The sequence below is a fragment of the Anas acuta genome, chromosome 21 (genome assembly GCF_963932015.1).
Source record: "Anas acuta chromosome 21, bAnaAcu1.1, whole genome shotgun sequence".
NCBI classification, from domain to species: Eukaryota; Metazoa; Chordata; class Aves; order Anseriformes; family Anatidae; genus Anas; species Anas acuta.
The window spans coordinates 2,926,996-2,949,582 of record NC_088999.1 but is presented as its reverse complement, the minus strand read 5'-3'; the positions used below and the strand labels follow the sequence as shown (position 1 = coordinate 2,949,582).

At 44.8% G+C, this 22,587-nt stretch overlaps 1 protein-coding gene and 1 non-coding gene across 11 annotated transcripts in view; both read right to left on the bottom strand.

Moving 5' to 3' along the window:
- The window catches only part of PUM1 (pumilio RNA binding family member 1), a 71,009-nt gene that overhangs the window by 22,156 nt on the left and 26,266 nt on the right, over window positions 1–22,587 (bottom strand). For 2 of the 10 annotated variants that reach the window (XM_068658179.1, XM_068658181.1), the window contains exons 4-11: window positions 22,165–22,273; window positions 19,366–19,544; window positions 17,097–17,263; window positions 15,865–16,135; window positions 10,127–10,220; window positions 8,660–8,776; window positions 3,289–3,440; window positions 14–152 (exon numbers count right to left, since the gene is read on the bottom strand). In XM_068658179.1, coding sequence (XP_068514280.1) covers window positions 14–152; window positions 3,289–3,440; window positions 8,660–8,776; window positions 10,127–10,220; window positions 15,865–16,135; window positions 17,097–17,263; window positions 19,366–19,544; window positions 22,165–22,273 — 1,228 coding nt within the window. The remainder of the gene's footprint in view (window positions 1–13; window positions 153–3,288; window positions 3,441–8,659; window positions 8,777–10,126; window positions 10,221–15,864; window positions 16,136–17,096; window positions 17,264–19,365; window positions 19,545–22,164; window positions 22,274–22,587) is intronic. The other 8 variants (XM_068658184.1, XM_068658185.1, XM_068658180.1 and 5 more) reach the window with 6 other exon arrangements.
- Window positions 5,053–5,133, bottom strand: LOC137843214 (small nucleolar RNA SNORD103/SNORD85). Its single transcript, XR_011089407.1, has one exon. It is a non-coding gene; the product is annotated as a small nucleolar RNA SNORD103/SNORD85 (small nucleolar RNA).

The window sequence follows — 22,587 nt, the reverse complement described above, 5'->3', positions numbered from 1 at the left end:
TCGGGCTCCCTACCTGGCATCCCTGCTGCCAGCCCTTGTCCAAAGGCAAGGGCAGAGTTGACAGCTGCAGCAGCCACCAGCGGATCAGTCTGCTGTCCCTGCTGGTTCTGATTTGGGGTCAAAGGACGCTGACTGGCTCCTCCACGGAGAACCTGAAGAAAACAGAGGAAAATCAGTCTGTTTAGCTCGAGCCCCAGGAGTAAACCACGATAACCAGACACTTGCAGGACACCAGCAGCAATCTACTTAAAGTTCTTGCACGCAGCAGCAGCTGTGTCACAACCAGTGTGTGACAACCCCTTCCCTTTACTTGGAAAAATCCTGCCTTCTCCATCAGCACGTTTTAACACTATCACCATGGGTAAATGCATAGGACCCGATGGAAACAATACACCCTTTTTCAGGCTCCCTGAGCATAAACTGGAAGAGCTTCATCTTCTGACCTTTTTCATTCCGTGACATACCTCCAACACTCATCCTCTGTCAGAAGTGTCTGCGAGCCTCTGTCCCATTACAGACAGCATTTGGTCTCTGCCAGAAAGGCCCTCTTGAGCAGAAACCTTAAAAGCCTGACTTTGGAGCTGTGGGCTGATGACACGAGGTGACCTGGGTTTTTCCAGCCACCATAAAGAATGGTGACCCAGTGACACGACACTTACTCACTGGAAATAATGACCAGAGATCACACACTGGCTTTGTGCATGTAGCTCTTGTGGTTTAAGCACATGTTGCTCTCAGAGGGGAAGATGGCAAACTGACCTTTCCTGTAATTACCTGCGACAGGCTTTGTTTGCAAAAGCCTTTTACTCAGTGGTGATGCAAGAGTCTGCACCCACTTGCGAGGTCAGCTTATTAAAAAAGCTGTCCTCTGGTACTCAGCACGTCTGGTTGCAGAAATTAACATCATGTGTGTTACCCGATAAAGTTATTTCAAGGAAAAATTACTCCGTGCACAGAGGCTGGGAGAGGATACTGAAGCTAATAGATTTGGAGACATCCCAGAGTCAGCTATGGCTGTCAAAGCCTGAACGTGAACTCCTAACCTGGGAGAATTCCTAGGCTGGGAACGAGCTGCAGCTCTCGGTAAGCAGGCACAGCACGCGGGCACTGCAGAACGCGTGTGACGGACGACGTGCTGCAGAAGTGAAACGCTGGCATGTTTATAAATACACCCCCCTGTGTAAGATGCCGTGAGCATCACGAATCGACTGTCCATAATCATAATTCTAGGTTTCTAAAACACGTGCCTCAGCACTTCTTTGAAGAATTTCATCCAAAATTACCCACTCGTCTTCTTACAGAGGGAAGGCCTGCATTAAAAACAATACACACGATCCCCACTCACGCCTGCTCCGTGGCTATGAAGTAATGACCAATATCACCAAGGCTACTATGATTGATATGTACTGTTTGAATAGCTTAAGCCTGTGCAGAAGCTCTCTTAGCACATACCTATTTAAAGGGGAAAGGCTCCCAGTCTGAATGCCAAAGCATAAATGTGCCACACTCTTAACTCCGTTTACCTGGGTGCATGGATGTGTGCAGAAGGGCTGCTCCATGCGCTCCTGTCAGTGACCTGCCAGGTGGGGAGGTTTGATGATTAACTTTGTCAGGAGCAAAGTGTTCTCCTTCTGGTCACTGGTCCAGAATCATTGGTGTGAAAACATCACTGCTTTTTTATCTGAAAAGGCCTTATAATACTGCACAACCACTTTTTTGCTTTAGATTTTTTTGTTTTGAAGCAGAAGCTAATAAATGCAGTTACCAATTGCAATCTTCTTCAAGGGCTGAAATCTCCAAAGTACAAGCACCAGAAAGGAAGGCTCTGCGCTGCTACGACGCAATCTCCTTGCTTTTCAGCCAGATAATGAACCCATTTTGTTTCCAAGCAGGAACTACCGTGGGACAGCAGCTGATAACACTGTGTAAAGCCAGCTCCAGGAGGCCCAGTGCTTTAACCAAACAGCAGACAGCTGGGCAGCAGAGGCAGCCAAGTAACAGGAGCCCAGGCCAGCTCCTGACACCTGCCCTGCAGACCCCTCCTTTGGCGTGAAAGGGGAGAAGTGGAATATATCTGAGCACGTCTAATGGGAGCGCAGCCCAACACAGTGACAGCACAGCGCCTCTAATCCTTTAGCACCTGAGTTGACTACAGAGCTTTAGTAACAATAATTACACTTTTACCATTGATTTAGTGTCAAAGGTTTTTTTTGTTTTTTTTTTTTTTAGTGCCAATATAAACAGCAACTTGACAATTTTTTTAGGGGGGGGGGGTCCTTTAGGGTCCCAGGATTTGGACTCGGTGATCCTTGTGGGTCCCTTCCAACTCAGACATTCCACAATTCCATAGTTCTAGGATTTGCACTCCCATACTCTTAAATGAAAAGCTGAATTACACTTTTATATTTTTTATATATATAAATTGTTCTGTATTAATTCTCAAAGCAGTCTCATTTTTCACCTTTTCCTCCAGCAGTTGCTGAATTCAAATGTCATCTGCAGAGTTACAACTACGATTAAATACCAGACATTCAAAATGTTTATTTAACTGAAATTAAGATTTACTAGGTAAAAATTAAGATTTACCTTGGTTGATTTTTCTAGTTCAAAACAAAAATGGACAAAGAACTACAAAAAACGTATTCTTTTACTCTTCTGTTGGAAAACATACAAGCTATGTAAGCCAATATTCTGCCCCTGCCAAGAGATTAAGACAGAACAGTTGGATGGTGCAAACCCCACCAACCTCATTTACAAAGCGTGTAAGCAGGAGTGTCCCCTCATCAGCCCTTCATTGCCTGTTTTGTGAAATGTAAATGCCATTTAAACAACACACACCTACCTCTATATTCAACTCTAACATACTTAGAGGGTAACAACTGATCACACCAAAAAGATCCTTAATTTTGTCCTTTTAGGTGTTAAATTCTTCTATTTTTGTGTGACTAAAGCATAACAGCTGTAGGCTTAGCCTTATAAAAATAGCAAGTTCAGTGTTTTCTTTTCACACAACTTTTGTTTCCAAGTCTTCGCACAGATACCAAACTAATTCATTTTGCTGTTATTTTGACCCTTTTAAATCTAGTCTTGACGGGAAAAGCATCATCCTGAAGATGAGAGCACACCACTTACTGACAGCTAGTATTTGATGGGCATTTTCATCCTCTCCGGGGCCTTCAACATGAAAACCGAGTGTGCGGTGATGATTTCTGCTCGCGCGCCAAGGACACGTGTTTGCCAACAAATGGCTGCGAATGACTTCAGGTGCAAAAGCGTCTGCCCACTTACCTGTTGCTGGCCCTGCTGGGTTTGCTGAGTGGTCTGCTGATTTGCCGAGTTAGTTGCAGCGGCAGCTGCAGCAGCTTGCTGCTGGAAGAGACTGGCAGGATAAACTCCCCAGGGCGTAACTCCATAGTACTGGTGAGGGACAACCGCAGGGCCTAAAACGCCAAGGGAATCAGTGAGTTTGTGGAGTGTCACAGCCGTCACACAGCAAACGGTCACCAAAAATACCTGCACCTCATGCTTGGTTTAACAAAGCCTATTTCAAGGTGATCTGCTTTAAATCCTTTGCAAATACGAAGGCATTCTGCCATTTGTATTATTCATTTTAAGAGAGCTTACAAGTCAGACCTGAGATTTCATCTTTACTCGCTTTTACCTTACCGGATGAAGTCCAATTCTGCTGCCAGTGATCCTGCTGAAATTCCACGTTTTTATTGTTGAACCCTAATTACATAGTGAAGCACCAAAACTTTTTTTTTTTTAGCCTCTAACAAAAAAGAGAAGGAAATTTGTTTAAGCACAACAGAGATGTGCAAGTCTCTCCTGATCTCAGCTGACACTCACGGCTCAGTAACATCGATCATTAGATCTCCAAGAAATAAATTTTAAAAAATCCCTCTTCATAGCCGGATAGCATCAATTCGCAAGTGTCTAAAATGCCATTCTTCTAGCCACCGAGTCCTACCTTGTATTCACAAATAACCATGAAAGAGCCCAGAAGATCCTGTATCTTTCCCTATTCCACTGTCCTTGAACTGCTGGCTACATTTAAGGGACTTTAAAAAAAAATAATAATAATCTTGGAAAACAGAGAAAACATAAAACACAAGGAATCTTCCGAAGTTCTCAAGCCTCAGGACATCGTACCCTTAATTTTGTGATAACAGAACAGCAGAACATATCCTTAACCAATTCTGGGTGGTGAAGAACTGCGTAACATGGCAGAAGAAACGAGTCCTTGGCGCTGAGCAGCGGGGTCCCTCCCACCAACTAACACCTATGTGAATCTAATAATATTTTTAATATGCCTGCTCTGTATCTTTTGGAAAGGTCAGCGGAGGAGAAGTATTTCCTTAGCTTTTCAAGCACAACACCTATCCCATGATGTGTGGCTTCTTTCCCCACAGCAAAAGCACCTTACAGCAGGGGAGCCTTTTAGGATAGTGCCACGTGGTCAACACTGTCGAATAAACAAGTAGTTAGTGAATCTGAACCACAATTGTTCTTAGATGAAGAAAAAAAAAACTATTTTAAGAGAGTTAGCATTTGAGTTCTAACTAAGTCATTTAAGTATCACTGTTACTTTATGTCTTACAAGTCACTACACCAGAGACCAGATTTAACCCCACCAGCCCTGCCCTTCCTGACCTGAGCAGCTCCAGACACGCAGTTAATCGATGGCTCACACCCTGTTTGCATCCAGCTAGCACAGATCAGATGCAAAACGCTGGGGTGGTTCTGCACTCCAGAGAAAACAGTTCTAAGTGCTCCATCACACGCAGGGAACTGGTTTGCCTCCATCCTTGGGCTACTGGGAAGTTGCCGCGATACACCTTACCTGGGCAGAATTTGGGCAGCTCTCTGGGTTATTTTAATCTCAGTTTTAATTATCAAGCAAGCATAGTCTAGGTTTTTTATTTTTTTCCCTCCTAGTTAGTGATTGCTCATCAGATCTGCAAAAGCCTTGGGTGTTTAAAAGGAGAGGAGACGAGTCCTTTGAAGTCTGCAGGTAGCTAGGCTTAAAAGAGCTGCAGGTATTTCTGCAAGTCTGGCTCAGCTGCGTACTTGGTGAGGTTCTCATTACTGAACCACGTTCTCAGTGAGGGCAAGTGTGTCATCATCGCCAGACATATAAAACCACGCGAAGTGTTTCTTTACTGCAGGAGATGTTACACCTGCTTTTACACTTATTAATGATACACACACACAAGAAAACAAAAGCCATTTAGTGTCTTTGCAATCAAACGTTCCCACTACCGTGTCTCACTTACTGGCCACAGACACCCACAAATACTTCTTCCAGGAAACACCAGGAAAAACATATCAAAGTGTGTTCGGGGCAGGTTTTCCCCTTTTACTCTCAGCCTTCCCTCTCCAGTCGCTTTAAGCAGAAGCCGTAGCAGCTCTCAGCAGAGCTGCACCCGACGTGCTGGGCTTCCTGGCCCGGGTAAGGACCTAGCAAGCACCCAGCTACAGAGCCTCAGGTACCCCATGTGTGAAAATGCGAGGCTGCAAACAGCAGCTTTATCAAATATTTACAGCTTGTGGGCTGATGGCTTCAGAATTAACAGTAGGGCAACCGCGGACATCCCAGGAGTGGTGACTTTTTAGGGAAGGAGGGAGGAACAGCTCAACTCCAAGGCGCTGGTGCAGTCCCATGCAAACCCTCTGGGGCCAGCACCGATCCAGACCAGAAGTACCCTTGCACAACCCCGTGCCCAAGGCAGCTGGGGAAGATCCAGCTGTGCGTGCTCCCCAAAGCCCGGTCCCAGGCGCTACGTGCATGCGACCATACCCGCTTCCAGCTCCAGGCTGGCTCTGCAAGGGACACAGCTTGGCACCAAGTGAACGAGGCTTCCAAGAAACCCAAGCTTGAGAAGCCCGGCACAGACACATCCGAACAGACTCTACCTTCAGTCTAGGAGCACTGTTTTTCCTGCGTGCAGATTATTCCAGCATCCACTTTTCTACGAAGAACAGAAACACTTTTCTACCTGTAACGTATCACCTCAGAAGGAATCAACATTCCCCAACTTAGAGGGAAAATCTAAAGGCAAAATTTCTTTTTCTGTTGTTGACATCTCTCTCAAGTGACAGAAGGCAATTTCACAACACTTCCTAAAGCCAGCAGCATCTTCCCCAAAGTCTAAACTCACAAGCTATTCTCCTAGGTCTAGGATGCCCTTCCCTCTATTCAAATTTGCTTTTCTTTTAAGTGCTGCTATTGTTGAGAAGAAAAGAGTATTATCACAGGGCTGACAGCCTTACAATCATGAAAAAGCTGCCATAATGATCGAATCTTAATTGGCAGAATCATCTCTGCCATAAAACACACAAAAGTTTCCCCTCCACTCTTAAGAGAAGCTGCGAACAATAGGCTACCGACAACTCCAAACTCATTTCTTCCATCTCATTAACTTCTCCAAGTCTTCCCAATTTAATGCTCCCATACAAATCAGGAAGGCTGTCTGCTAGACTTGTAACTCTGAACAGCTAAATAGTTCCACCCCCCTGCAGTGCATCACTCACTCTTATTAGAGAAAAGGCTTTCCAAACAGCTCTGAGTCTAGACAGAAGAGGTGCCTTCGCTAAAACAAACACCACCCAGAAGCAAAGTTTGTTGCATTGCCATTTTTAGCCGAGTCCAAAGCCCAACAGGACAGACCAAGTAACTCACATCTCGGAGCTGTAACGCTGTGAGCACACTGCAGTGCGTTACACACTTTCGCTTTGTTTTCAAGAGCCATAAAGTTTAAAAATTATTCAGGTCGAGACTTTCCTGCCTGTTTTTGGGAAGCTTCAGATATCCTGGGGGGGGATTTTCTAGTTCAGATTTATAAGGCCTCAGTCAGAGATTCAGGTATTTGCAGCTTCAACACTGCTGAGAAAAGGGTGGGAGGGAAAAGGGGGGGGGCTGAGAACACCCTTGCCATTTCCTAGAAATCCAGCAGCAGATACACGTGGTCTTTCTATGAAAAGAAGACCCTGTCCTCCTGCTCCACTGCACTTCAGTGTCCTGCTTAAGAACAAACACCAGCTTTAGGCACATTCGGGTGACACAAAAAGGCCACCCAGAAGCCTCTTCCTATAATACTTCCTTAGGAAGTGCTCCACAGCACTCTGCTGACTGTAACTGGCCCTGAGCCCGTTCCAGCACCCTCTTCCCCAGCAAGGCCGGCCTACAGCTCCCTACATTTTCCACAATGAGTTCAGGTCATTCATTCATTGTTATGCTTTCTTCGTCACATGCTGATTTATTGACTCCTGGACTATTAGAAATATCCTTGTACTCTAGCTCTTGGCTTTCCTCCATTTAATCACAGCATCATCTGTTTGCCCACAACACGCTGTTACTTACACTTATCTTTCATTGCCATTATGCAATCAGCATACAAAATTCACAACAGCCAAAGAAGTCCAAAGCTCACATCTTTGAATTACAAACTCGATTCCTTACATCCTTCCCTGTGATCTATTAAAAATGCCATACAAGCAGGTAGCACTTGCTAAAATCCCATTTCCAAGCCTGACCTGATACTGGCCCCAAAGTTCAGAAGCTAAGCAGCACGTACCTAACAGCTGCTAAAGCCGTAAGGAGTCACAGCCCAAACCTACAATGCTGTCTGACAGAGCGCTCTGCTCATGTACACCCAAGGTTTCACAGTTCCCACTGGGCACAAACTATCTCAGCAGAAGAGGTTTGCAACGAGCAAGCAAGCTACATGCAAGTGGAACGCGGCAACGGTGTGCAGCCTTCACTACAAAATAACCACTGCTCTCAGCTAAGCGGCTTCTATTTAAAACTAAGGCGGCTTCCACTCCAGGTGGCTCAAAAAAAGTGAAGCATGATTATAAAAATACTCTTCTGAAAGTACATTCTTCTTTTGTCCTCACCGCTAAGGCCAGAACTTTGTGGCATATGCAGTAGAAGTTCAACGTGCAATGTGTTCTTCACACCGTCTGATAAGCTGTTTTCCCGAGCTGTCATCTCGAGATACAACAATTTTGGCTACGACAGTTGGAAAGAATTTGGAAACTGATACTTGAACGTTTGGGAGAAAGATCCTGCACAAAGCCTAGAACCACCATCTTTGCCTGCCATCTGGAAAGCGACATACTCATCGCGTAAGCCTCACAGCAGACACGGGATGTTTTCACCTACACAATCTAAAAAGCATACATTTTTAAGAGGCAGCTAGCAAAGGGAAAAGATATCGTTTGCAGGATACACTGCAGTAAATCAAGCTAAGTAGCAACAAGATGCAATATTCCTGGCAGGAAAACACATCCTCCATCTTCATAGCATTTAAAAAGTGTATTTATAAAGGTATCTTTCACTACTGTCAGTTACCAAAGCGTCCCAAACATGTAACAACATTTATCTCTGCAAGTGCTTCACTTCAGATTTGCTCTGCTTGTTTATCCTCAGCAGAAAGAGAGCCCACAGCAAGTGCTATACAAGAATTATCACATTTAATCTACAGAAAACAGGGTTTCCAAGACAAATTCCGCTTCAACTCCACAATGATATACAATTATCTCCCTGCGGAAGTTACAGTGTACTAATAATTTATTGCCACAATCACCAGAGTCTCAAGAACAGTTTTGGTACAGAACATGGCAAGGAATGCACAGACAACTGGAAGTACCTCACCTAACGTTGCAGCTGCTGCAAGTCCGGCTGCGTAGGGATCCGTGCCTGGAGGAGCGGCGCTGATGATGTATGGATTGGGGACAAAGGCAGCAGGAGCTAAACCTGCTGAAAACATACCTGTCAGTAAAAACAGACTTACTAGAACTGAAGCCCTACCAAAATACCTCTGGCTATTTGGCTGACAAATTGTCTGACTGAACAGTGTGGAAGAAAGGCTCATGTTGCTTTAGTATTTTCAAGCTTTTTATACGTTGCTCTCTATAGGCAGTGAGTAGCCTCTGTGTTTCCTAGAGTCTTATTATAGCAAACTACAGAGAATACGGTTTACATTGAAAAATCAATCTAATTCCAACACCGTAGTGCCCCATAAGGAAGACTAAATTGACAAAACAGTCTACATATAGTACCCATACCTGCTCGGGTACCTCTGCAGTGCAGATAAACCCTCACTGTTTAAGTGATTATTAACAGCGGCTAGATATGAAGGCTATCTAATTGCTTGTTTTGAGTAGCAAGTTAATCAAGAACCAGTTTAGCCTACTTTCTGAGCCCCAGGCCAACTACACAATACCAGCACTCAATGCATTATTTTGGAAGGAGCTCAGCAATGTATGGACAGCATCACAGCACTGACAGTGCCTGCAAGCATTACCCTCCTCTGCAGGGAAAGAGTTAATCATTAGAGAAATTACTGGTGGCCAGGTAAAGGTGAAGAAGAATAAGTTAAAGCCAAAGAACTTAATTCAGCTCTATCCCTGAACTCCAAAAACTACAGAACTGCATAGCACAGAGCTGAGAGCCACAACACATTTGTATTGGGCTTCTGGGTACCAAGAACTACAAATTAATTGGCCTATTGTGCTAAAAAAACATTTAACCTTGAGATAGTTCAACTCTAATCATCCAGGAGTAGACCCTTTCACAGTTCTCTTTCTCTGCAGAGGATCAAGTGCTTTCTTCCCAGTCAATCCATACTGTTTTAATGATACGGATCATGTGCTTGCATAAATTACAGCTTTAAGTTAAAGTCAGACCCCAGGCAGCCTAAAATTCTACCCTGTGATAATTTAAACATGAGTTTTACAGCTGAACCACAGGAAGCACATTCAGGCATCCACTGGACTGAGCATTTTTCCCCTCACTTCACTATGCTGCTCAGCCCAATTCATAGCAAGCAAGCACTTCAAAATGCTCTCATTACTGAACAGCACTCTCAGCAAGAGCGAGTGTCGTTCCTTCCAGACAAGAATGCTCTAGAGCTTTTAAAGTGCACAAAAGACATCTCCAGAATGTTTCAAGTATATCTTCAAACAATATTCTTCTGCTTATACGTCAAGTACTTACCAGTTGCAAAAACATGTTTAGGATTCTCTAAAATCGGCCCAATCTTTTTTCCTGCCGTTTTCCCAGGACGTTGAGGGCTAAAAGACATCTAGTACAAGGTAACGTATCGAGTGCTAGACTTACCTATGTGAGGCTGATGGGCAGCTGCCAATGCATATTGCTGCTGCTGGGCTGCTGTTAGTTGTTGGACAGCAAGTGCATTCGGTCTTTGGAACAACTGAAGGGACAAAAGAACAAATAGGATCCTTTACTCATGCACAAAAAGCATTCTCTCAGTGTCTTTTAAAGCAATCCCTTTATGCTAGATTTATTTCCACAGCCACAGCCACTCCTCTTTAACAGGAAACATCTCAAAAGTGAAATGACAAAACCATATTTGAAACCAATTGCCCACGATAATCCGCCTAAAAAGAAAGCATTTCTGAAATTCAGCTGAACCCTACCCAGGGTTTTCTCTGCTCTCTGCACGCTGCCCGAAAGCCTCGCCCTCCCAGCTCCGCAGGCACACGCACCCCTCACTGCAGCCTGGGGACCACTGGTGGCTGCCACAGCCTCTCTCAGAGCTCCAACAGCACCAAGTACACCGAGAACACAGCTGCAGCACCAGGCAGCCCGAGCTGCTTTCAGAGATGCTCTGCAATGGCCAGCGAGACACCAGCATGGTGTAAAGCTTGGAGCGGGAGAGATGATAGACTCGAGACAGCTTCAGAGGTCCTCCAGAGTCAGGAGCCCCTCGGACAAATGAGGGACAAAATGCTTCTTTCTTTCCATTCCTGCCTTCATCCCCAAAATCACCTACATAAATCCAGGCGAGGAGCATGAATTCTTCTTTGCCCACAGTCAGAAAACAGCCCCTGGGACTTTCTGGTTAAGTCACCCAAGGCACATACGAGTTTGCCAACATAATGTTCACTCCAGTCTTTAGGAGCGACGTGCAGCGTTACTGAGACACTGCATAAACTTACTAAACTTGCTCAACTTACTTCCCCTTCTCCTGTGCCCAACTAGATGTCTCTACACAAACATAACTCCCTGAATCAGAACCTCAGCAGACCACTGCTCATCTCCAGTAAAAACATTTAAAGCACATGCCGACGGCCACTCGGAAATAGCCAGAAGCAATGTTCATACCCATTTATTTCCAAAAGTGGTCATTTTTGAAGTGTGAATGACTCCACGAGCTGCTGTGATAAGTGTTTTCTCCCTCTAATCACCTGGAAATAAAAGGGGCCTAAACGCTACAGAGTTTTCACACCTATTATCTCTGCCCTCCTTTCAGGTCTCCAGCAAGACAGCCAAGCTGCAGTTGTCAGAAGCTGCAATAACAATTCCGCCCAGATTGCTGGCAGAAACTTGCAGCTATCAACAAGGACAGAATCAGTTCGGAAGCGAGGGGCTTTGTAAGTGAAAATTGGACACGGTTCTCCTAAGAAGATAAGCAACTGTGCTTTTTAAGGAGAAAATGTGGGGAGAAAAAAAAAAAAAAAGGTAATAGTCTATTTTAGGTTCCAAAGAAGAAACAACATGCAACAGATCAGACCCAGATTTAAGAACTAGAAACTCAATACCTGGGGGGTCACAACCTATGCCTTCCCTAAAGGCTGCTTACCCCAAACATGCCAGGATGGCTCCGCATGTCCAAGGAGGGCCCTAATGCTGCTTCTGGAAAACGCAGCAAATCCACAGGTCTTTTCTCACCTCCCCAGGCCTAACCTCAGACAGCATTCCTAGCAGTCTTTACTCAGAAAACATTCCCCCTGCCTTTCATTTTTTTTTAATTAAACACCATTCAACGATACTTCATGCTTACACAACACTGAGTGCTTGCAAGGGGTGTAATCTTCGCTAATATATCATCTGTCATTAGCAGCTGGATCAAATACTTAGTGACATCTCGTAGTTAAATAAAGCAAGCACATCGCGGACACCGTGACCTCCAGGAAATGGCCTGAAGGGTAGCAGCACTGTAGGAGTCTCCAGCAGCACGTCGCTGGGATCAGAACCAGAGTTTAAAAACAAAACAAGAAACAACCTTCAACTGCTTCATTGCTCTAGACGCATCTAGAACAGCCGTGCTTGCTTTTGTGGTCTGCTTTTGGGCTGAATTCAGTGATCAAATATTCTATCTTTCTTCAGCTGCAAAAGCTTGACTCAAACTTTTAACTTTTCATCCTCTCGCATCCCTGGTATCAGATCTTCCATCACACTAAGCTGGGTTCTGTCAAGCGAACAGTGGAAGAAACGGCTAGGTGAGTGGGTTTTCTTTTTACCCTTCGGATCAGCAGCTCATTGTCTCCTCTGAAACAAAGTTATCTTTTGCCCAGCCTACACACGCAGTGATTTCTACACCTCCAAAATGCATCTCAACAATTCATTTTTAAATTAGTAGTAGCAGCAAAAAAACTCAAAACATGAATATTTGACCTGATATTTTTTTTTTTTTTTTATCATCATCGCTGTCTGCTCGCCCTCTCTCCCTCTTGTGACCACAGCTGATCACCGCTGGATCTGACCTCCAGCCCCGCAGGTACCCCCGTGCATTGTGCTGTTGCTGAAACGAAGGCGCAGTGCCCAGCGCACCCTGCAAATGGCTGCTGCGACAGAGCTCACAGACCCAAAGATAAGACAGAAAGGATGCTCCTTTACCTAAAGCTGCAACTGGTGTAACAGAAGGGAAGAATATGGAACACAGTGGCAGGGCAGAGCCCTTTCATCTGCTTCAGAAAAAAAAAAACGAGAATCTCTACATCTGCATCCTAAGCTGAGTAAGAGAACTAACGATCTGGCCCCAGCTTCGTTACCGTTACTTCCCCAGACCATGCTCTTGAGCTTCTGTAAAGCCACAGGCAAACACTCGGCCGCTTACACTGCGCCGCAGGCAGGAGGAAGGGCTGCATTCCTCCTGGCTGCAGAAAACCTCTCCAATCTGTACAGAGTTTCCCTTTCAAAGGCAGAACAGGTGAATGTTGATACCTAAGCCCTGGACTCTGGCAGTGTCAGCCAGCCACCTCTCTCTCCCCCCCTGTATGCTTTAAAAGGCAGTTTCTCTACGCCTCCAAACCAAGACTCGACTTCCCCAGGTGTGTGAGCAGCTAAAGCTCTGTGCAGCTGGGGGTTGTGCACTGCCTGTACCATACGCAGGGGAGCAGAGCCAACACTGTCAGAATTTCAGGCCGTGCTCAGCCAGCTGAGCCCCTACGCCACACGAGCTCTGGGAATCATCAACCCGATGTATTTAATGGCAGCATTACCAGGGCCTGGATGCACGGTCTCCACCTGCTGCCAGCACAGCCATGTTCCAACAGGTCGCAGAAGACCAAAGGTCAATCTCCAGTAAAAGATTTTTGTCATCTTACTCAGAAACTTACATTAAATCAAGGTTGAACTACATTTCCACGTTAAATTGTGGTTTCCAGTAAGTGGAAAGAAAGAGGAGAATACTCCTCGAAGAGCCATTAGCTGGAATTCACACAAATCCCCACATGGAGCATTTTAACCTCTTACAAATGGCATTTGGTGACAACCCACGAACAAGTGACGTAGCTTTGGAGGGGTTCAGCAGTGTCATTTGACATTTCAAAGACTGAGGCTATTTCCTCTCTCACACAGGTAGAGGAGTGAAGCATCTCCAGCAGCGTGCGGGGAAGCTCAGAGGGAATTCCAAGAAACCAGAACAGCCCGGCCCGTGGTACACGGTTATGGAAACACTGCACTATTAGATTCCTGTAATCCAGTTTCTTCCGCAATATAAACATCTGACATCTCTAATCAGATTACACGTGATTAAGACCTTCCCTTCTTAATATTGCTTTTAGCTGCACTTGCTTGTAATCCCTTCAACGTATGTGACGCTTCCCAACGGACCAAGAAAGACGCTGTTAAAGAGATCTTTTTGTTCAGGATACTCGGGATGTGTTTCTGACAAATGAATGGAAAAAGCCCTGCACTTTCAGAAGACAGACCTCTTTCATCCAAGCTGCAGCAAATACTAAGGAACCCCGGCTGCTGGATAGAACACATTAAGGAAATGGGCCCAGCTCTGAGCCAAGGCTCGCTGCACTTACACCGGCGTGCAGTGAGAGGTCGTGTGGCAGTGAAAAAAAATTAAGAATGATTTTCTATCTTAATGCAACATTCATGCTTACAAAAGCCTGTCATTCGCGCTTACTGTCGTTGTGAGTAGCTGTTGCAACAAAGCTGGAATTTTACAATACCAGCCCGCACTGAGCCTGCCCTGCCTACCCTCGGTGTCTCCCAGCTGAGCGTGCCAGACCCAGGCAGAAGGCACCCGGCCACACTCAGAGTGCCAGGACATCTCCTGCTCTCCCACCAAATTTCGGTTTAAAGAAATGACAGAACCACGGCTTCACAGGCAACACAGAAAAAGGCTTTACGGATGATTACATAGAGATTACATCAGCTCCACACCGCTATTACTGTGCACTATACAGAGAAAACACAAGCATGTCTACAGGGCCATCCAGAGCCTGAACCCAGAAATGCACTTTGGTAAAAACATGCTTCCAGGGATGCCTTGCTTCAACAGGTTTTTTTTAGTCCTATTTTTTAAAGGCTAGGAAAAAAAAACCTAACTTGAACCAACTTGTAAATGAGCCTTAAACAGAAAACACTGCCAGACAAAATAGAAATCACAGGCTTCGCATCTCTGCGGCTGTTTTCCTATACAGGATGGTTCTTTAAAAGTCAGATAGGTGCAATGTGTTTAAAAATAAGCAAAACAAGTTTAATTGTTTAATTGCTTTAAAAAAAAGCCAAAGTAAGTTTTGCATTCAAGGTCCTACACCTGAGTAAGACAAAGACTTGGGAACAGCTTGCTTTTTTCTCCTTTCTGAGCTATACAGCAGCTATTTAGCTTAATCATTAAAAAACATTCCTCCATTAACCTCCCCAACGTGCTACATAAGAGAACAACCGACTAAACTAACGGTTATTTACATTGCCTTTAAGACTACGATAAGTCTCTGAAGGCAGGGCTTTCGTATAAACATGGCAACAGTCCCTCCTCTGTACTCGGTGTCAATCAGGCTGTTTTGCTAAAAACCGATCAGATATTTCAGGAAACCCAGGGCCAGTAATATACTCCTGCAATAAGCTCCAACAAAGGATTTTATTCTTCTTTGAAGGATATTACGCTTACAAAAGGAAAGCAATAAACATTTACAGTCGTTACCCAAACGGGCAGGAACAGGAGCAGATTACAAGTCGATCGTTGGATCTAGGCCCAGCATTCAAGAGAGGCCAAACAGCAAGGCCAGGACTCGCCTTACTTGTCCGGGCTGAGGAGTCTGGGCTGCTGTTATGGGAGAAAAGGTCAAACAAACCCACCGGGCTGAGATAAAGTTCTGTAGTGCTGGACTCTGACCCCGGGTTTTGAGCCATGCTCCAGTAAGATCGAGCTGGTTCAGATTCACCATCCCTTCAGCCTCCTCTGATCAGTACTGCTGAGATCCCAAAGCGGGGCTGCAGCACCCAGACTGAGCAGTGGTTTGGCCTCTAAGTCACGTTAAGGGCTCAAGGGTTTTGTTGCTTAATACACCTCACTAATTAGAAGCTCATCTCCAAGGCAAACTTACTCAAAAGCTACAGATGATCGACCACCAGCACCCTGCTGTGTCTGATTGTTGGCTACAGGCCCTTCCACCTGCCGCTCGGACTGCAATTAACACAGGTCTCCTGCGTCGAGCTGACGAGGAGGCTAGGTGCAGCACGCTGCAGACACACGTATGGCACAGGAACGATGAAACCATCCTGAGTCTTCCTCTGTAACGCCCCAAGGCGAGAGCCTGAGCTCACACTAACCCCAGGATGCCTCCGGCAGAGGAGCCCTGTCGGTACGTTACCTGCTGCTGGGAATTGTAATCGAAGAGCCCCACGGTGGCTGCGGCTGAGTCCACGGGTACTTGAGTGCCAGAATAATCAAACTGCAGAGGCTCCATGCCAACGTGCTCCATGGGATCCAGAGGAACACTCTGGGACTCTATGTTGGAGAAATCTTCCACCGGCTTGGCACCATTAGTACTCGCCAGCTGGGCTAAGCCCTCGGATCCGTTCTGGTTTGGACCCAGCAGATCTACTTCACTAGCAGAGTTCTGGCAATTACCAGGTGTGCGGCTACACGGAGAGAAAACACATCCGTCACTGGGCACATCCATTTAATGCTCTGTCACACAGCATCAGCTCTCAGCAGCAGACACTACTACCCAGAGATACTCAAAGATGGTGGGAAAAAAAGAAAGATGTAGGCAGCTATTCCAGACCCTCCTGGTATGAATTCTACAGAATAATTTGCGTATTTAAAAAAAAAAAAAAAAAACACCACACACACCACAAAATCCCCAACCCTCTGCACTTCAAAGACCTGCTCCAGTACAAGTGTACAAGTACTCTTCTTTTTTTCCTCCTCAAGTGAGGAGAGCCATAACAAGACATTTCAGAAATGGCAATGTTATTTTTCATAAAGCCATTCCATAACTACTAACAACATAAAGCTCTGACACTGTATCTGACTTGAAACCTTTCTGAAACAGCTGCCATGGTTTCCTATTCACCTAACATAAGCACTGGGCTGAATTGAGAACTGGTTCGTCTCTATTCAAGGGCTAGCAGTATGGGCTCACAGTGTATTTGTTTTCCTTTTACAGCTTTCCTACATGCCAACACAAGGCTCAGCAAGCAGGTGAGCTATCAAGAAATAAAAATACGTTCTTTGATTTTATCAGTAGCCAAATTTCACAATCTCGAGAGCTACGAGGAACAAGTCCAAGAACTCAACTACAGCTCAGACCAGTCTACAGCCAGGGTCAACATCTCGATAGCTGTTTCCAGAAGAATCCCATGCAAAGTAGCTAAAACTGCATGTGAAAACCATTCCAAGACTACATGATATGGAATCAGGTGTGCGCAGGCCATCAGTTATCCTCCACTTCCTCACAAGCACGCCCCTGCGTACGCTATAGTCCTTAGGACACTGCTTCAGTGAGCCAACAAAGGCTTTTCACTACTGTTCCCAGAGCATGAAAGATCTTTCAGAAAAGTGTGACACTGATTAATTATTAACTGATGGTGCACATACCTGAAGTCTTTGACATCTGTGTCGATTCCATTCTGCACAGGCAAACCATTTGTTTTATCCATCACATCCCCCTCCTCCTTCAGATCTCCTAATTTATCGCCATCAAATGTGCCCTTATTTTTCTTATCCCCTTTGTCATTCTCATCATTCTCTGCATCCCTTGGCCCCTAGGCAAAAGAGACAATATTTTAATAAGCTTAGGTTTCAGATCAATTTTGCTTTCGTTCCAAGACATTAACAAATCAAAGAAACACGTCACAATCAAGTTAAGTTGCTTTTGAGCATTAGTTCTTACAAATAAAAACATAAAAAGAGCAAAATCATAAGTCATAATCAAAGAAACAAGGGAATCAGTTCTCATTCCCTTCCAAAAGAGGTTTCAGCTACCTGTTCAGTTTTTCCATTCAGTAAATCAGGGTCCAACTCTATCAGCTCTAAAAAAATCCCACCCCAAGATAATTTTAAAGAGAATTTACCCAAATCCTCTTTAGAAATGGGACTTTGGCACACTTCAAAATTAACTCAGGAGCTTTTAAACACAACAGCATGCACGGAGGTGTAAAAACTGAACTAGAGCCTCTCCATTGGTAATGCCTCCACGCCAGAGATGCGGGAACTGGCTGGGCAAGTGCATGCACCCAAGCAGAACAGGAGCGAACAGGAGCAGCACGCAGCTGCCTCGCTTTGGGGGGGGCATTACGGGGATTTGCACAGGGAACTCCATGGTGCAACTCCTAAGAGCACCCGAGTCAATGACTAGCTCAGATCATGTAAACCTACAGCACTTTTTGCAGGGAAAAAAAAAAAAAAAAAAAAAAGAATTTGATTTCTTGTTGAGCGTTTTGTAAGTGGCATGGCATCTGCAGCGTTCCCACCCCTAATGTCTGCATTTTATTTCACTTGGGAGAAGAATAAAGGGTGATTATGCCAGGGGCACAATTTTGAACAACAAAAGGGAGAGGAAAAACAACAAAATTTATGATAAAAAAACAGCAAGGGGCATATAAACATATTTATCATAGATAGTTTTGGTGCTGTCAAAAGACAGACACTGAAACCCTCTCTTCCACTTCAACAGAGGGAAAAACACTCTGCATACACATCAGGGCATTTGGACCCTGTATCAGCTAAATCATTTTTCCATTCTCTTTTTTTTGTTGTTGGTTTGTTTTTTGTTAGTCTTGTGGGTTGTTGTTTTTTTTTTTGGAGGGATGGAGGGGTAGCTTTCCTCCCATACTTAAAAAAAAAAAAAGATCATTTTAAAAGTGACCATATTCTGATGTTTCTTAAATAAAATCCAATCCTTCTTCACTGATATTAGAGAGCAGAATTGGAAATGCCAATTACAAACACAAATTCGGAGCCCTATTTTCACCCACACAACATGGTATTTACAAGTTTTCCCTTTGTTTCAGAACTGACATCCTGGCCACCAGTGCTGCAGAGCCTCCCTGACCCCAATTCTGGATGATAAATCTGCTCCCTCCACTGACTGCTCCCCTCCCCCAAGTCATCTTTCCTAGCCTCTGGATTCAAGGAAGTTACCAGGTGCCCACTAATGAGGGTCAAAACTAAGAGGATGGATGAAGGAGGCCACAAACCATCTCCCTGAAGGGATGAGCACGGCAGTCTTCCAACAGTAACAAACCCACTCAGCTTTTCTGTTCTCCGACACTGACCCAGCACCCGGCTGACGAGGCAGAGCTGAGATGCAGCTCTTTTTTCCCCCAGTATGGGGACGGGACTGGATGATGCCTCTCCTGCCACATCCTTCTGTTAGAGGCAGCAGTGACTGCACTCTTCCCCACCCCACCGAGCACAGTGACTAATGCCATTCCTCCCCAGGAAACAATATGCCCTTGACAGCATTCCCAACCTGCAGTGGCTTTTACAGCTACGTTACGTCTCTAGCATCGTTACATGGAGCTTTCTGTTCTTAGCCAGCAACAAAGCATCCACACGCTCACTCAAGAACCACGCTGCTCACTACAGGTACATCTGCATGCTCTCCCAACCACGCGCTCAGCTGGCATTACTGCAGGCGTGCTTATCCTCAGAGCTGGGAGCGCCAGCAACCTCCCCGTCCTTCACAGCCGCCTCCCCCACTGCACCCCTCCGTCGAGAAGCGCCGAACTGCTGAGCTACTGGAGCACGTAAAAGGAAGAAGGAACATCTGCCTCTAGGGATGGATTAACAAACAAACAAACCAAGCAGCAAATGGAGAAAACAACACAATGGGAACTCAAAGTTCAGAATCAGGCACACTTACAAATCCTCCTTTCCTTAGGCAGGAATCTCCCGGAGATGAGCTCAACACATACTCCACCATGCTAACTCCAAGTCCTCCACTCTCTGACCGTGGTGAAAGCACTGAGTTGACTTCACTATTCACATGAAAGCCCTGACCAGGTCTTCTCTGAACCATAATTGGTTGGGAAACAGAGTGATCTGGAACAAAAACATGTGCAATTCTTATAAGCAGATCCAACTATTCAAAGGAGACAAGTCATTAATACGTACTCTAGTGTCTTAATTGTACTAAGAAGCGCCAGCTTTTTGACTCGGATGATGTCCATTGGGAAGAGAAGGACTGCTCTCTCATTCAAAAAATACTAGAATCTGTAAAGCTTACAAGTGACAACTGCATTCAAACTCTAAAATCATAAAATTTCAGAAATTTGCGTCTAAGTAAAGGATGTAATTTTTAAAAAGTTTTATTAAATGTAAATACTAGAACTCCTGTGTTAATACAGTGGGAAAAGCAATCAGTCTCTGTTTTAACTGTCATCCCAAGTATCATCCTATGGTTACACCAGCTGCCATTTGTTTTCTTGGTCATATGAGTTCACATTCTCATAACTCACGATCACAGTTTCTCTCGGCTATTATTTCCTCAAGGAAAAGTTTGAGAACTTCACTTCTTCCTCTGGCCTCCTGCACCAGCCCCATCCCTTTATCCCCTCTGCAGCCTGAGGGTTTGAGATCCTACAAGAGCTGACTAAGGAGAGATGTCTCCAAGTCCTAGCAGGCTCTGCGAAAGCTGCTGCCTGGGCAGGAGGTGACCTTACATCCCAGCGAGGGAAGGGAACGTGTACTCAGCTCCTGCGTGTTATGACTGGTAGCAGCCAGTAAGTCAAAAATTACAGGCAGAAGACATAGTAGGTGCCCGGGGATGGTGGCAGGGACACGGGATGTCATCGATACTGTCATTTTCTTGTAAGGCGTAAGCCATCAAGAGAAGAAATTCCATCACTGCTCCTAGCTGCACTCCCTGCCTTCTCTCTCAATCCAGCACGAGCATCTTTGTGGCCGCAAGTAAAGCGGGGCTGAGGAGGCTTCTCTGGGATAAAGCTAACAAAAAGAGGAGCTAGTTTTAACCTAGATCATTTCCCCGGCAGACTTCATCACATTGCTGCGTAATTAATTGTACCACGAGGAGAAGAAGAGAGCAGCCTGCATCAGACAGGACTGTTTCTTTCAGTGGTACTGGCTTTAAGTGTTCTCAAACTACCACAAGCTAAAGCAGCGAAGAACCAAAGCCGTGTGGGATGCCTGCAGCACTGGGGACGCAGACAGAAGGGGAAAGGGATGCAGCAGAAGGCCGGGCTTCATCAGTTCCACTGCTCGTGGAACAAAGCAGACTGCTGGCCCAGGACACTTCCGCACCCCACCTCCAAACCGTGCTCCTCACTCCCCGGGGTCACTGCCAGACCACGGCTGTTTCTTCGTTTTAGATGAGCAAAAGGGGGAAACTGTGACTTCCCTGACTCACAGACAGCAGCGCAGGTCATGGCTCAGGAATAAGGGCTGCAAGGTGCACAGGACTAATTGAGAATAAACAAAGGAAGACATGAGACTGAGGGCTTTGACTCATGGAGATCTGTGATCAGCCAGTGTAGGAGGTTGCCTCCCCCACGTCTACCCTGCTTGGCTAGTGGGTGCAGCCAGCCCAGCAGGGGCAGCAAAGGAGAAAGTCTCAGCTATTACTGTAGAGTCTGGCTCCAGCCCTTTTTAATCCACCCTCAGCTTCAGTTTACATTAATACAAGCATGCACAGGCTGTTGTTGAGGACTGGATGCACGTGCTGCTAAGGAGACCCCTTGCAGGCAGGCCAAACAGCTGGAGGCTGCAGCTCCCCGAAATCTCCCCAGCACTCGGCGAGCCTGCAAGGTTCAGCCGAGAAGGTTTTGAGAAGCTACAACCCTTTTTCACAGCCATTTTGAAATTTAAACAATAAAAAATGCTCTTATCACATAGTTTACTAGAATAGTCTTTCTATCCCAATGCCTTTGCTCCAATAAGGATATTTTTGGCAGGCAAAATAAAAAAAACAGTAACTAAAAAAAAACAACAGTAAAGTTGCTCTCCTCTGGAGCTGTAGTTCTGCACAGTTGTTTGGAAACTGCCCAGGATACTCAGCAGTGTCTAAGGAGCGTATTCAGTACACATGGAAAGCACAAAAAATAAAGAGTAAAAGGTTAGCATTTCAAATTCAGCACATGCATGTGATTTTTTTTTTTTTGCCATTTAACTAAAACAAACCTGAATGCTTTCCCCTTTAGTTCAAAATATGGGATGGTCTCTCATCCAAGAACAAAATTCTTGGCAGATAAACTTCAACACAGCTAATTCAAAACATCATTTTATTTATTTATTTTAAAATTTATGTTGTTGGGCTTTGGTTGGTTAAGTATTTAAAAATTGTTTTTATCCCCCCACTAATCTTGTTCTCTAACATCTTTGTTCAAACTTCAATCCATCCTAGGGCAGGAAATGCATGAGAAAGTTTAAATTCAAATTTGAGTTGCAATCTAACATTTTTAAGCAGATAAACATAAGGGTACATACGTTCATGTTAGACAATTTCTTTTTATAGCTATGGATATCTTTTTAACTCTATCACAAAGCAATGTGGGTTTTTAAAGTTTTCTATCACATAACACAGAAGATTTTATTTTGTATTTTTTTCTTAAAAATTGCGTCGTCCAGACTGGCCAGCAATTTTGAGTAGATGAATTGCACATTTCTATGTTCAACCCCAACTACATTAAGTAAATAATTGAGCTACCTGATGTTCCCCAAGCACTGTCTCTCCACTGATCTCCCAGAAATATCCCTTTTGGTCCATCTTTGCTGGAATCATCAGATTCCCAAAACTTTTTACCCGGCAACAGCTGCTGCAATTAAAAAAAAAACAAAGCATGATTAAAATAAGTATAAAATGCAAACATAAACCATAAGCGTCTCCCTTCTAAACATGAGTCAATCATTAAACACAAACTGATACATGCTTTATAATCAAAATATTTATACACTCCTGGGGCGAAAGCCATACAACTGAGACAGTAATTCAATCTCAGCAATCCTCTTACATTCTTAAATGCTTTATGAACAACACACACGTAAGCGCACACATACAATTTGCATTCTCCAGCCTCTTAACACGAGAGCTACTTGCAAGAAAAAATATTAGCAGAAAAGCTGTTCTGAG